The sequence below is a fragment of the Plectropomus leopardus genome, chromosome 1, assembly GCF_008729295.1.
Source record: "Plectropomus leopardus isolate mb chromosome 1, YSFRI_Pleo_2.0, whole genome shotgun sequence".
Lineage (NCBI taxonomy): Eukaryota > Metazoa > Chordata > Actinopteri > Perciformes > Serranidae > Plectropomus > Plectropomus leopardus.
The window spans coordinates 7,188,967-7,204,079 of NC_056463.1; the positions used below are offsets into that span (position 1 = coordinate 7,188,967).

The 15,113-nt window shown below is 40.1% G+C and overlaps 1 protein-coding gene across 1 annotated transcript in view; it reads right to left on the reverse strand.

Annotated features, from left to right (window-relative positions):
- The window catches only part of LOC121943806 (C-myc promoter-binding protein-like), a 58,030-nt gene extending 47,941 nt beyond the window's left edge, over positions 1 to 10,089 (reverse strand). The window contains exons 1-3 of the mRNA XM_042487429.1: positions 9,793 to 10,089; positions 4,518 to 4,764; positions 1,937 to 2,006 (exon numbers count right to left, since the gene is read on the reverse strand). Coding sequence (XP_042343363.1) covers positions 1,937 to 2,006; positions 4,518 to 4,764; positions 9,793 to 9,941 — 466 coding nt within the window. The 5' untranslated portion in view covers positions 9,942 to 10,089. The remainder of the gene's footprint in view (positions 1 to 1,936; positions 2,007 to 4,517; positions 4,765 to 9,792) is intronic.
- Positions 10,090 to 15,113: the final 5,024 nt, after the last annotated feature.

A 15,113-nucleotide genomic window follows, 5' to 3' on the forward strand; every position in this document is an offset into this window, starting at 1 on the left:
TACAGAACAGGGAGGCTGTCGGTCTTCTGCTACTTTGATCAGTAAGTTTGTTTGTTATTGTGTGACTCTGCTGTTTTTAAGGGTTTGTTTGGAGTCACCAAAAAACAACTAATAGGATTTAACTAGTTTGGACTCTCTGGCCTTCAAAGATCAGCTCTGTCAAGACAAATTGCTATTCGTCAAAGGCGCTGAAGTGGGCGATATGGAGAAAAACAAATATCACAAAGTGTTTCACCATAAATCTCAACATCAATAATGTGACAACATTATACAGTCGACTATTGGTGCTTTCACAAAATATTTACACAAAGAGATTTTTGATAAATAATCATCAGTAAGTCTGTTAAGAAAATGACATCACTTTACAGTAATGCAGCCTTCAAAACCAGAAAAAGATCAAACTTATGAGATTACATTATCCAAAGTCTAAGACAATATCTAGTCTCATACCACAATATACCAGATAAATTTTCCACTCTCTCTGAATAATTAAAATGACTATAGCCCACAACACCAACATCCAATATTCACTCTCCTTTTAACTCTAATTTGATCTCCACCAAATCCTGACAAAAATATCTGGTTCTTAAGCTTTACCACTTCCCTCAGCAGCTAGTTGCTAAGTTAATCTGTCTGCGGTATGGTTGTCAGACAGGTGGTTAAAGAGTTTATCAGCTGAATTCAGCTGCCTGATGCTGCTAGAAATGGAGCTGATAAGAGAAAACTTTGCTGTAAAAGCAAAACAATGAACTAAAAAAGGTTAAAAACTTGACTGCGCTGCAGATTTGTTGAAATTCTTAAAGACTGTAATGTGCAAAGGACTGACGTACTGTAGTCATTTGATGTTACAATATGTTTACATAAAAATGCACTGATTATACAACTTCAAGAATTATAATAGTATAATTTCATGAAAGTTCTGCCAGTTCTTCTCTCTAAAATACAGACTATTGTATTAAACACCCCAGGGAATGCCTCATATGCGCACAGCTCTACAGCTAAATTGCACATTGACAATATGTCCTTCCAAAATCAAAATCATGCATCTACCAATAAAACAAACTTAGCTAGTTTAGTTTTGATCAAACTATCACATTAGTCCATAAATAAAGTCAGATGTTGCAAAACGTTTCCAGAACACAAAGCTTGATGCATGTGGGAATATTGGGGGCCTGAAATGTTAAACTTGATTTCTGTGAGCTGACTCATCCAAAGCGCTAGTGAGAACCAGATAGGATCGCTCCATTCACAGTCTGCTGCATATTTCTAGATATGTACAGCAAAACATCAGCCAGCCAATCTGAGGCAGAGCCAAACACAACCACAATGAGCCAACAGTGTTATCAGAGACAATCTTCTGTCAGCTGATTTTGGCACCAAATAGACTGATGAATTGATGTGAAATAAGCCTCAAATTACCATTAAATATATAACAACCATTTAACCCTTTTGAAGGGTAAGAATATTGGCGTGCAGAGGCTTATCTCATCACTACAATTCTGAGGCATCAACACGCTTCAACAAGCCTGAACTTGCAAGCCCAGCTGTAGCAGAATGTCCTCATGCAGCCGGTGTGCTTTGCAGCAGACCCTCTTCTCTAGAGACATTTCTACAACAACACACAGCTGCAACAAATGGAGAAACAGGAGGTAAATTCAACAAATCAATATTTATGACTTCAAAGTCATTTTAAGTTCTTCTTGTCCAATTTCTTATTTGAACAAGGGACATTCCAAACACATCTAACAATAACCTCATTCTCTAAATATTTGTTTTTCTCACACAGGAAACCAGTGATTAGTGGAAGAACTGGGAGAGAAGAGAAAGTATTTACGCTCAACACGGTTATCTGATATCTCATATTACCAGGAACAGGAGGCACACATCAGTATTTGGATCTGCGCGCTCTAGTAGTTATAGGATTAGGGGGTCTTACCTGCTTTGTAGGCTATTGTGTTGGTTTTGGCGACAGACTTCTTATAACACAGGTAGACAGAGGAGCCCCACTGAAAACAAGAGCACAATGGAAGAAGTAAGCATGTTGTTTATCAAGAAAAATACACGCCAAATTAGGGCCAGTCAGGAACAAAATGCAAAACCCCAAATAACATGAAATTTGGAGCTGTGCCAGGAACTTCCTTTCAAAGATAAATTACAGCTGGAAGTTTTTAAAGGGCCACTAAAGTGTTTTTGCATGTATGACGCATGCTCCTTTAAGGCAGCACCACATAGGTGCAGTCTAATCCCATTTATAATTTGTCCTAATTAAAATGTCTCTGGAACCCAATCAGTAATAATCAATTAGCTGGAAAATACTCATACTATCCCTCCAACAGTTGAGACTGATACATCCCAAACAAAAGTCCAATTACAGTAATTTGCATCTAGTAACTAAAACATTAGCATGTTGACAGAAGTGATAAAACATCTGATAAACATATTTGTGTGGATTAGTCACTCACAGGGGAAATGATCTATGGAAACTAAAATTTCCAATAAATCTTTAATAACCTGGGGCTGGACATGAAGTATGCAGCCAGAGCTGTGCTGGAATATTAAAATGATCTTCACAGAGCCTACAGTAGTCAGATTGAAAAATGTGTGTAGCTAATTCCCATTTTTATTGTGGGAGCCTCGACTTCTCCTGCATGCGCAAGTCTCTGTAGATTTATATACTGACTCTAAACACTTCCTGGCACACTTACTCTCAGCGTGTGGAGGCTTTAAGACACAAACTACACACACCGAGACACATGCTCACATGGTTTCTCAAGGGGGGTCTCCTGGTCTATGAAATGCCAAATACAGACCAAGTTGACACAGCAAGGACTTTTTACAGGATCCTAATTAGTGCGTGAGAGAGAACATGGCAGGGCAGTGGATAGAAAGAGATATTTTTCTGCAGCAATAACACTGGGTGAGGATTAACCCAAACACGAGAGCAGAGGCTGTAAAACTCGAAGGACTTCCCCCTCCTCAAAAAGAAACCAGACTGGAACACGAGAAACACACACAGCATTAAAAAACTTCCTGAGGCAATGCGGGATGGTTTAAGACAATTTTCCATAACTGGATGTACTAGCCAGGTCAAATGACTCAACTAGGGGCTAAAATCTCTCTCCTAACTACTTAAAAACCATAATCAACTAGAAAAAGAAGTAACAGGTGCGATGCAGTCTTTTTCTTTTTTCTTTGTCCTTCACTACACTATAATGTTTCAGAACAAAAGACATAGAGAGGCTCTGCTTAGCTATAACATTTTTTCAACGCCACTCCATCATTTCAAATTCTTTTACTGAAGACAGGATGGCAGTTGAATCTGCCAGTGTTTGTCAGGCTTACTCAGAGTTACTGCAATAAGGCTCAATGTCTTATATCGCTGACTGAGGCTCATACCACCAATTTAAGTCTCTCCTTTATTAAAACATGTGGAGAAGGATTTAAGCGAAGTGAGGCACGACAGTGGAGTCGAGGATTCAAGACTTAAAAAAAGATCCTGACATTTTGAATTTTAGACAGGGCTCTGACAAGATGAGCAATGACGTCTGCCGGATTCAAAATGTCATCGAGTAATGTGTAAATGACTTGTTATGATGAACACATTTCAGTAATGAAAAAATTGACATTTCTGGGGTGCACACTTACACTTACCCTCAGCCTGCACCCTTTTACCCCAGTAACCCATTTTCTTCATTTTCCACCACATAACAAGGATGTCATTGTTAAAGCGGAGAATTTCATGCAGTCATTCTGTTGCCCTGGATGCAGAAATCAGACGTCCCCCTGTATGCTTGTTGAATGCTTTTGTAAAATGGTGGCTCTAGAGAGAAACCCTTTGCTTTTTGACTCTGAGGGAGTGACAACACCTTACTGTTAATGCACCAAAACTCAAAACAAAGACAAAATACCCGTTTACACACGCACGCACGCACAGTTGTGTTTGTCACACACAAACACACACAAAGTAACTAGCAGCCTGCAAAAATGCAATTACTAGAAGGCTATCTGGATCAGTGTTCTGGCACTTTGTTACTTAGCACTTTTTCTCACAAATCTGTTCAACAAAATAGTGAAAAAATATCTGACATCTATGTGTAAACAAGTTAAAATTCCTGTGAGCAAGGTTAGAACCAGCCCTATTTTGGTCATGCACTCCATCGCACGAAATGCTGCCTCATTTATGATGCCTCACAAAGGAGATGATGGCACACGCTGATGTTGCAGGCGAAAACCTCCTAAACCCTTTGCCCTGTCTGCACATTAACACTGACACAGAATATATGAAAATCTTCACCCTTAACAAACTTTTACAAAAGATAGTTTTTGGTGACCTAAAAGACATCGTTAATGGACGAAAGGCCAAAACACCCAAAATAGGTATGTTTACAAAAAAACAGTGTCCGTGTGGACAAGGTTTCAGTAACGCCTCCTCATTAAACAAGACATAAAAATAACACTACGAAAAGCAACGTCACAACAGTTATTTAGCATTTTCTGTCCACCAGTGTCTCTCTCACCATGCTGCTGTTGAGATTCTTCTCCACCTTGCAGAAGGTGTGCGGGGGCGTCTCCCCCTTGCTCGGGATGATGATGCAGATGTCGGTGACGGCCAGGGCGGAGTGCGGCTGGCTCTCAGGCGCCCGACGGTAGGTGACGTATATACGCTGGGAGGAGTTGCCGCTGATGTTGGCTGGACGACCGGAGGGTGTGGTCTGGATGAGGTGGCAGCCTTGCTTCAGACGCTCCTTCCACTCATACAGCACGCTGTGGCGGAGGCACAATGAGGCAGTCAGCCAAACAAAACTCCACATTGGTGTGTACCTATTAGTGTCATTACCTTGTAGATTAATCAACACAATGTGCGGTCATGATCTCATTGGGACAATTAGGTGGAGCTCCCCGTTTAAGTCTAACACTGGGCGTCCATCCCAGTTTTCAGCAGCTGACAGAATGAAGTTGATTAAGCTTAATGTCTGCTTTGCACCTCATAAACTGCTAAGCAGAATTGATGCAATCCATGAAAAACCAATAAGGGATCTATGAGCTTTAGCTTATAAATTGGCAGGTGGAGTGCACAGATGTCTCCTTAATATCAAGCTCAAGGCGACTTTGAAACCCAATAACTCTGGCCACACTCACAGGAGGCTACACTTGAAACAATAACATGTGAGCTGTGTTTGACACACGAGTAAAAGCTGAAGAAAAACGTACATGGAAATTAAAACTGCAGATGTCCCTTTTCACTTACAGTAAGTCATCAGTATGGTGGTATTTCAGGTTTTTTTGGTAACTCGTGATTATGATGGCAGCTGGTAAAAGAATGTTCGGCAGCTGTGTTGCATGCAAATGCCATATTCAATATCACGCAACAGTAACATGGCAGCTCACAGAAACACAGGAAACTATTGTAGCCAAGTGAGAAGCTCCAGCTGCATTTAAAACTGACAGTGTCTGTGGGCTTTGCTGTGGAAAGCAACGGATAAACATAAAATTGGCTGGATGGACATTGTATTCAGAAGCAACGCACATTTAATTTGTAATGTACACTCATTACTCTCTATTCCCTTCTTATCTTTGGACAATCCTTTAAAGTAGGGCTGCAACTAAAGATTATTTTCATTGTTGACATTGACAAGTGTTTCCCAAAGCCCAAGACAACATCCCCAAATGTCTTGTTTTGTCCACAACCCCAAGATATTCAGGTTGTTGTCATAGAGGAGTAATGACACCAGAAAATATTCACATTTAAGACACATTTTTCCTTAATAAATGATTTAAACTGATGAATCAATTATCAAATCAATTCATTTATTAGTTGACAACTAATCTTTTTATCAATTACTCATAGTAACTCTAATTTAAAGTAGCACACACTTTTACATAAATGTACATTTGCATTTTTAAATAAAAATAACAACTTCTTTAAAAATGTATTAAACCAGGATGACCTTTTGAGATTAAAATTCAACAAAGAAAAGTTTCATCACCTATCAAGAATTCCTAAAATGAAATTTAATTTTGACTCTAAATCAAATCAAATTTGGGATTAGTTGTATCTGACAGTCCTCATGCATGTAGGTTTATGTGCAGTGCCCTGTCAGTCAAAACATATTAACCCTCTACAGCATTTTAACAAGGCACAAGAGGGCACTCACACAAAGCACTTAGTGGACAAGTACTCAGACATACATAACAGTAACAGTAATTTTAAAAATCCCTCTTTGTACTTCCACCATGCACTTATCCTCCATTACTGCTTCAAGTGGAACTCAACTGCCATTTTGTGGCACAATCTGAAAGCTGAAAAGAGAACAGAATTTAAAGTGGTCAACTTGGGACTTTATTGGTTTTTTGTCTGTTTTTTATTTTGTCAGTGCTCATCTCAGTGGTGATTCTGCTCTGCTCACAGTCAGGACAAACACTGTCCACATCTTCCTCTGCTGTTACACCAGACCAGTCCCCACCAACAGAACGGTGCAGCTGTTCTAATGTGTTTGTTAAATTAGACCTTGAAAGCCTCTCCAAACAGCTGGAGTTGTGTGAGGAGGTCAGGGTTTTAAACAGTATTTTCCAAGTGAAGTGGCCCACCTCTGATAGAAAATGACATAATAAAACATTAAAAGGGTTGTGAAATAAACTATGAATCTTCAGGGGAAGAGAGCAGAGGTGCTATTTCACACAGAAGATTCATAAATGTACCTCTGAGGGAGACTGTGCATTCGGCTCAAGTTGTGTGTTGGTGCGTTTGTTTGTCAGCAGGATTACAGAAAAACTAAACAAACAATTTTCATGAAACTGAGGCTGAATGTTATACTTCCACAACAAGGCTCTCTCACTGCCACAGGTCGGGTTAATGTTATCAGCGGTGCAACAGCCCAACAGTGCTAACAACAGCAACAGTGCTGTCATCATACAGCAGTAAAGCAACGCCATCGGAGCACCGCTCCCCCACGCATGGCCAGCCCAGGTAGTGCACAGTGCAGAGCAGCAGCAATTAGCTAGTCAGCTGGGACACTAATAACAGTTTGCTGCTAAATGAATGTCCTTAATTTCATATATTACACCTTCAAAATTGTGAGATACGAAATTTGACCTTAGCTGAGCTGTGCGCTCTCCGAGTGCCCTTCTAGTTAATGAGTGTGGCTATTTTTAAGGCAATCAGCTATTGACGAAAATGAATATGAAATGGGATGTGTCAATGATTGTGTGGATTACCACCTTTGCTCAACAATTTCCTGGGTAAAACCTGGAGGTGCAAATGCAGCTCATTGTCCTCTCTAGAAATCAGTTTTGAATAAAAAGCCAAATTTCTATATTGTAATATGACAATTTGTCACAAAAAATACCAATTATTCCATCTGCAACCTAGGCAACAACTCACTATCACACTATCACATGAAGCAATGAGTACGTCAGCTTCCCATTAGTCCTACCAATGTCTGGGAAGTGCAGCCCCTCTGGGCTATCAGCACACAAAAGCTGCTGATACTGTCCGAGCAGAGTCTCTGTGTCAGTGCCTGATAAGCAGTGCACTCTGTAGTGTCAGAGGCCAGTATGAGCCTCCTTAGCATTGTCACCACCTGCCTCCTGCCAGCCAGAGGTGAAAATGAACTGAACAGACAGTACTGAATTCCCCCAGTTCAAAAGATGTTGCTGAGGAGGACACCTGTAACAGCGCTTCACAATACTCTTTTTGTTGCAAAATCCCAATGGGGAACGGCTGCAAGGTAGACAGAAAGTGGCTGCTAAGGAAAAGTGCTGCACAGGAGGGATTTCTGCACTTTCTAAAGTCAGAGCTCTCAGCTTTTCAAAACCAACATGGACATGGACCACTCTTTAAACACAAACTCTACTTCTCACCCACAATAGCAAAGAACAGCAGGGTAAAGTCTCATGGGAGGTAGAAAGCTGACAGAAGCTAGCAGTTACAGAAACAACAGCAACCACAATGTTTGCTGAAAGCAGCAGCTGGTCATTACTAGGAATGAGACTAATAATGGACACAGCAACATGCTGCAATGCATAAAATAGCATGGCCATGTGTTTATTGTGTAAGCTCTGACTTTGCACTTCTTTACGATGATCTATTTTAGTTGTCTAAAAAAAACATCATAAATTTAAAGCAAATTTCTAAAAAATTAGCAAATTAAAATATGAATCGGTATTTCCATCGACCACTGATTGGATCAATTATTCTACAGCAGATGAAGCAGGAGCAGGAACTGCAACATCAAGCATGACCAAATGCATTTAAATACTTGTTTCCTTTATCTCATCCAAAGCATAAAAACTAGTCTGTCTTTTTCCCGCCTTACCCTGTGACTGAAGAGATAAAGAGCTGCATTTGTAATTATTACGACAAATGGATTCGTCAATATGCATTTTGTGGTCACAATGCACTGCCAACACTTTTCTACAGAGCAGCCTGTCCAGAACTGGTTGTACAATCTGACTGCAAAAATGCAGAGACAGAAAAGATTGTGTCTCCCTGCTTGAACAGCCTGCTATTATGCAAACACAAGTCTTTTTTTTTTGTTTATATTTACACTAAAACTCACACTTTCTGTAGAATAAACAGGATTCTACACAGACTGGGAATAAAAGGTTCATTTTCCTAAAAGCACTGTGTCATTTACCTAATGAGGGTTGGTCAGATATAATTTATTTCCTTAAGATGTGGCTATAAAACTGTAATTTGAGCCTGTGCGAGCTATTACTGAGCAGGAATGCCAGCCAGTGACATTATACCAGGGTTGGAAATTAGCACCACCAACCAGCCAAATGCTGATAAAATATGCAAGTGGCTGCTAGATTTGCTGAACTCACCCGCCCAAAAAAAACAAAGCAAAAATGAAGAAATAATGTTCAATTATTGAGTATCTGGTATATTTCGTAATCAAATAGCTTAATTTCCAACCCTGTATTGTATTATACGATGATTTTTTATTAAAAAAAAAAACATATATATATAAAAAAAAAAAAAAAAAAAAATTTGTTCACTTTGTTGTTCACTTTGGTTGTATAACAAAAAATGTTTTTTATCCATACTGGCAGCAAGGCTCCATGGATGGCAATGTCAGTTTACCACTTTGGTTCAGAATGAAATCTCATGACAAAGAGTTTCATGCATTGCCATTTGGGTTGCAACAGTATAGTAAGTACGATAATAATCCCAGGTAATGTCATGGTATTACAGAATTATTATTTTCAGTCGGAATGACCCTTAAATGAATGTAAACAGAAGGGTTACTTTTAGTTAAACAAATGCTTTATCACTATAATTAAGACTTGAAACTGTATTTTAATGGAAGTATGTGTAAAAGTATCCATTTTGAAAATAAAATAAAGGTGAGATTCTCTGTACAGTTGCATTTTTTCACTATTGTAGATAAGCAAATGTATACAATATGATAAATGTCCACTTTCATATCACAGTATGCCCTAAAAAACAGTATATAGCTGCAACCCTAACTGCCATAAAAATTTTGTACATTTATAATCAGGATGATGCTTAGTGACTTTGGTGATCCCCTTATTTTTACACTAGCGCCACCAAGAGGTTGACATTTGTGTTTTTTGGTGGGTTATCTCAGCATTTTTTGGATGGAACTCCTTAAAGCTTGGTACATACATTTATGTCCAAGGATGAATTGTTCGAGCTTCGATGATCCCTAAAATTTTCACAACTATTATTATCATCACGTCAAACTTTTAATTTGTTGATTTTAATTTGAATTCTGGTTTATGGTTGAACACCTGAGAAACAAACATCAAGATTTCTTTGGTACTCACCCTAGATCAGTGAGGGGCGGCTTGTCTCGACCTCGCCTGTAGCACAGGAAGATCTGGGGCGCCATGAGTCCGCCACTGTTTAGATCAGCCGAATGGCCGGTTGGTGTTTCCTCTACACAGGTGAACCCTGGCGGCACCTCCTCACCCATCGAGCGGACCACCACAGCCACATCGGTGATGGGCGCCTTAGGCTTGGCCGTCTTGTGGCAGACGTCATCAAAGTGGATCTCCTGGTCCAACGGCTTGGACGGGTCCGTCAGACCGGCCACCACAAAGTAGTCGGCTACACGAGGGCCTTTGTCCCTCCATCATCTCCCATCCCCGCCGACTGCCTGCACGGTTACAGAGGGAAAGAGGAAGAGAGACACAGAGAGGGAGAGAGAGAGAGGGAGGGGAGATTGATTTTCGTCGTCGAAGCAGGTACAGACGGCTCTTGCGTCCTTGCTAAGGCAGTAAAATAAAAAATCTGATAGTCATAAATCTTACTGAGGAGAGGCCAGTAGAAGGGCAAATGAAACTAGAGGCTACACTGTGTGGAGGAGAGGGGCTACTACTAGGTACCAGGCAGCCATTTTCAGTTCAGGCAGATAGCTGATGGTCTTTGACCAGACTGACTTTAGTTCACCAGCTAAAGGTTCAGTGTCCCGGCTCAAGGACACATTGAAAAAAACATGCATCTCTGACCAACACAGAACATTTGTTGGTATTGTGGATTTTGAACTTCTCTCCACACTGAACCAGCAGGTAAAGCCTGGCTGGCTACACAGACCTGAGTGTGCATTTTAAAAAGGGAGCAGTGAGGTGTTTCTTCACACTTGACATTCTACCTCAATTACAGGCAGGTCCCACATAAAAACCTGCTGATTAGAAGCCTTGTGATATCATGAGGCCTATTAAGCATGATGATAAAAGCCAAACAGTAGTTTCCTTAATCTATCCTAGGTAGGGCATGTCCTGACGGCACAACACCAGCTACACATTCAGAAGAAACACAGGCTGAAAGGTATGCCATCATGTGTGGGTAAACATGTTAGCACCACAGAAATGCCCGAGATGTTGGTCCGGTCCAGTTTACCAGCTTAAACTGGTATGATTTATGCAAACCAGCTGAACTGGAATTTGTCATTAGGGCACATTCTTTTCTTTTTTTACAAGTAGCCTCCCACAGCGCTAAGTCCAAGTCAAATTGCCATAATAATAAGCAAGATGACAGCTTGACTAATATAATATTATGTTTATAAACAGACTAAGGTAGCCACTGGTGTCACACAGGTCAGCCGCAGAAATTAATTTACTGCCAAGAGATCAAATTTCAGCAGGTTGGGAAGGGGGGAAAGCAGCGCATGCTGTGTCTTTGTTTACTTTTTGGGGTATGAGAGGAGACATGGCAAATCTATTCTGTTTGAAAGGCTAAAATGGCATCAATATGACAACATTTTGGATTGAAGCCAACGAAAAAATGGTCCTTGCTGGCTGCAGGTGTGTGAGCTGAACTTATCGTCTGTGTTGCTGTTTATATCCGTTATTCGCTTTGAAAGTGCAACAGTTAAAGAGGACTGGCAGATTCATCCATTCAAGTTTAAATGAGGAATTATTTATATGAAACCTACTTTTTTCACTACAAAAACCTAAACAGTGTCAGCTGGCTGGAGGGAGATTGCTGGGAAGCTGACAGTTTCTGCTGAGGTTTATGACATCTAAAAACAAGCTAGGCTAACTTTACTTGCTGTTGATTATATTTTATGCAATTTACTGCAAATATACCACAGTATAAAATGTATTTTCTGATTTAAAAAGTAACGCTACAAACATAGGAAGATAGCAAACAGGCTGGGGACCCATGTTTTAAGTGTTTACATCTCCAGTCTGATTTTGAGCGTACAGCTGATAGCTATGTGGTTTGTTTACATGCAGTAACAGAGGTGCATATTTAATGGAGTCCGTGTGGACAGAGAGCTCCAGTGTTACGTGATGCTACGTGATAGTCGGACATTATTTTTGAACGGTGTTCCACTGAGGAGCTATTGCTGAGTCAACTCGGATGCCTGGTAAAGTTCTTCTAACCAGTCTTGTCCAGCTTTTGGCATAATATCAAACTGGTTTGAAAATGTTCACACTAACCCAACCCTACCGACATGTCACCTTAAAATGTACAAAAAAGAATTTTTCAACAATAAGGTTATCTTCGATAAAATCTACACCTCAGCAAAAGCAGCTTTGAGTGAATGAATTTTGTCTATTCTGGCTTCATTATCACAAAACAAACAAAATCCCAGCTGAAAAAGACGAGCTACACAGATTTGATTGTTTCAGCTGAGCAACAGTTCATTGGGTGAATCTCAAAACAACAGGAGTGCATTTTCTGTTTCAGAAAAAGGGGGAGACTCAACACTGTTACACCTTCTCTGAGGAGAGTCAGTGTATCTTAAAAGTTCAGTGTTTCTCTGATCCAGCTCTGCAGTTGACCACTGACTGTTTGCTGTGTCATGATCACAGTGTCATTTTGAGAAAACAAAGGAGTCAGGACCATTGCGGTCAGAGTTGGAGACAAGCGTCCTAAAAGGCATTTGGACCAAAGACACAACTGAGAACAAAGTTAATGGTGTGAGGAGAAACTATGGGATATCTTTAAAGAGCAGTTGCTGGAGGCTCTGCCAAAGACGCTGTGTTGACTTCATGTTGATGCATTCCTTTAAATGCACTTTTTGCCTCGTTGATTGGATTTGTTTCCGTTGTGAAGCAATTGGAATGAGGTATGAAATGTTGCAAGACATTTGCATTACATTCTGCTTAACTACCGCAACTCTCAATTTGTACCATTATTTCTTTTGTCAGGTTATAAACAGACTATGTCACAGAGAAGCACCACACTTTTGTACTGTTTCAAGCAGTTTGTTCAGCTTCTTACTGATCAAAGAAATGCTAAGTATTTCTTTCCAAAAACACAAAAAGGAAAATAAATCAGTTCCCAAGATCACCCATGAGGATGCAAATGTTAAGTGACAACTGAGAGAAAAACTGCAAATAGGAGATGTAAAATGGTTCTCCTTCGACATTTTTACCCACTTACTTATTTCAGACTGCAGACATGCCTTCAGCCCTAACCCTGATGTAGCAGTATGTGGCTCAAGAGAAATGACATAATATTATTCTCATGTCCTCTTGACAAAGCAGCTCAACACTTTGCATAAAAGGAACAAAGAAATACTGTAAGCCAGTGTTGTTTGACAGTGTAGTTTTTTTTCTTTGGCAGTCTCTGGCTGTGGTGATGTAAAGTCGACCTCAGTGGCCAGATTCATCACTCAACCTCTTGACACTGGAGCCTGTGGGACATGAGTTTGTCTCTGTGGGTTAAAATGAAGCTTTACTGTCAGTGCCAGCATTTTTGCTCTTCTTCTAGACAATCGCACAAAAACACAAGAACACAAGAGCACACTGGGCTCATGACAGATGAAATCAGAAGGTTTTGAAAAATGTATATGTTCACACACAGAGTTGGATGTAAGAATCAAGATTCAATGTCTAAAGGTATTCAGACAAAACTAAATTTTACACAGATGGGTTATGTATTTCTTTAAAAGGATCCCCAAGTTGCTGAAACAGTCCGTGACAATTTTTCATCCTTGCAGTCATTTCATTTCAGGGAGATTTTAATTTAAATCTGAGATATCCAATTGGACAAGGTCTGTGATTCCAACCATATGCAGTAAGAGGGTGGGGGGAAGAGAGGCTTAATGAGCAGGGTGTGTTAGCTAGACTAAATGTGTTGGCTCAGGGGAAAGGTAAAAAAGCTGCCAACTCCAGTCAGTGTGATGCTATGCTTGCAGCACCTCAGCTGCCACTGCAGCTATATAAACCACTGTTATCGCCTCTATCTATTCTCGTCAACATCAGCGACTATTGTAAGTAAAGAAGACATCAAACTGTGACCTATTCTTTCTGTATTCTGACCTCTTACTGTGAATATCCTCCATCTACACATTGTGAGTTTTGGTCTTTGATGAGACACAGTGTTAAAACATTTCATATGAAAGGTTCCTTGTGACACATGTTACTGAACTGACTATCAAGAACCGTAAATATATATATATATATATATATATATATATATATATATATATATATATATATATATATATATATATATATATATATATATATAAAAGTTATCTTCAGTATAAAATGCAGATGGAAATTCACGTCATTCTGGCTGCAAAAGATGGAACAGAATCCCATTTGTTTCTGTATTTGTTTCCATTTCTGCAATTAACTGTTTTGAACACAACATTTGGGAGAGAAAATGGTTTGTTTACACAAACCTAAAAGCTGAAGCTGGGTGTGTTTATTGGTAAAATGACATGATCTTTGCAGGGTCAGCTTGCCAAGCTTATATCCAAACAAAGAGCGATTTGCGTTTCTTTCTTATATCACTTCCAGCTATTGACAGATGGTGAGAAAACACTGTTTTTTGGCTCCTATACTTGGATTACAAATGCATCTCAGCTCATCATTTCCTCACTGTGGGAACCCGATCAGAAGACAGTCACAGTGAGCTAATTTTCTGCCAAGTGATGTCTGGTCAGCCCTGATAAGGCAAAAGCAGTGAGGTGAGTGAGCTGGACCTATAGCCTCTGGTCCTAAAATTCCTCATATGGCACATTCAGTCCTGGAATATATCCCATATTAAATCTACCTTACCTTAATGCTGGCAGCACTCCTGTGGTTATCAGTGTGGGAATAACAGGTTAAACTAAGATTGACCACATTTACCTCTAAGGGCTACACATCTGCACAGCATCCTGAGTCCAAGACCACAGTCTACGCTCAACTTCCTGTCCAACACACTGAGCAGACTCATAAATGTTCCTGGGACACTCACATTACAACACATTGGTGAAACACCCAGAGGACAGGATGTGGGACACGTGCTCACTTCTCTTTCAGAAACATTTACTCTGGGATTGAACGCAATACAAAACACACAAAAAACTAAAAGAAAGACCTACCTCATTTCAGAATGAAAACAGGTCCACTGTAGCACTGAGGCAAGTGCAAACTAAGATGGTTTAAACAGCTGCACTTCACTTCTGATCTAAACTCAGTCAGTCATTTGAGGGGGGACAAGGAGGCACGCAATTCGTTTTGTTGGCAAAACGACCAAACTATGTCCCCCTCCTTAAGCTGCCGTCCCTCTCTAAACCTCAAGTCCAGACCCAGGTCCTATCCGGACTGAGACCTATAACAAGGTTCATGCAGCTTAAGGCAAGGTAGATTTAAGACTATTTAAGACTTTTTTAGTGCTACTTCGAATTAAGACCAAT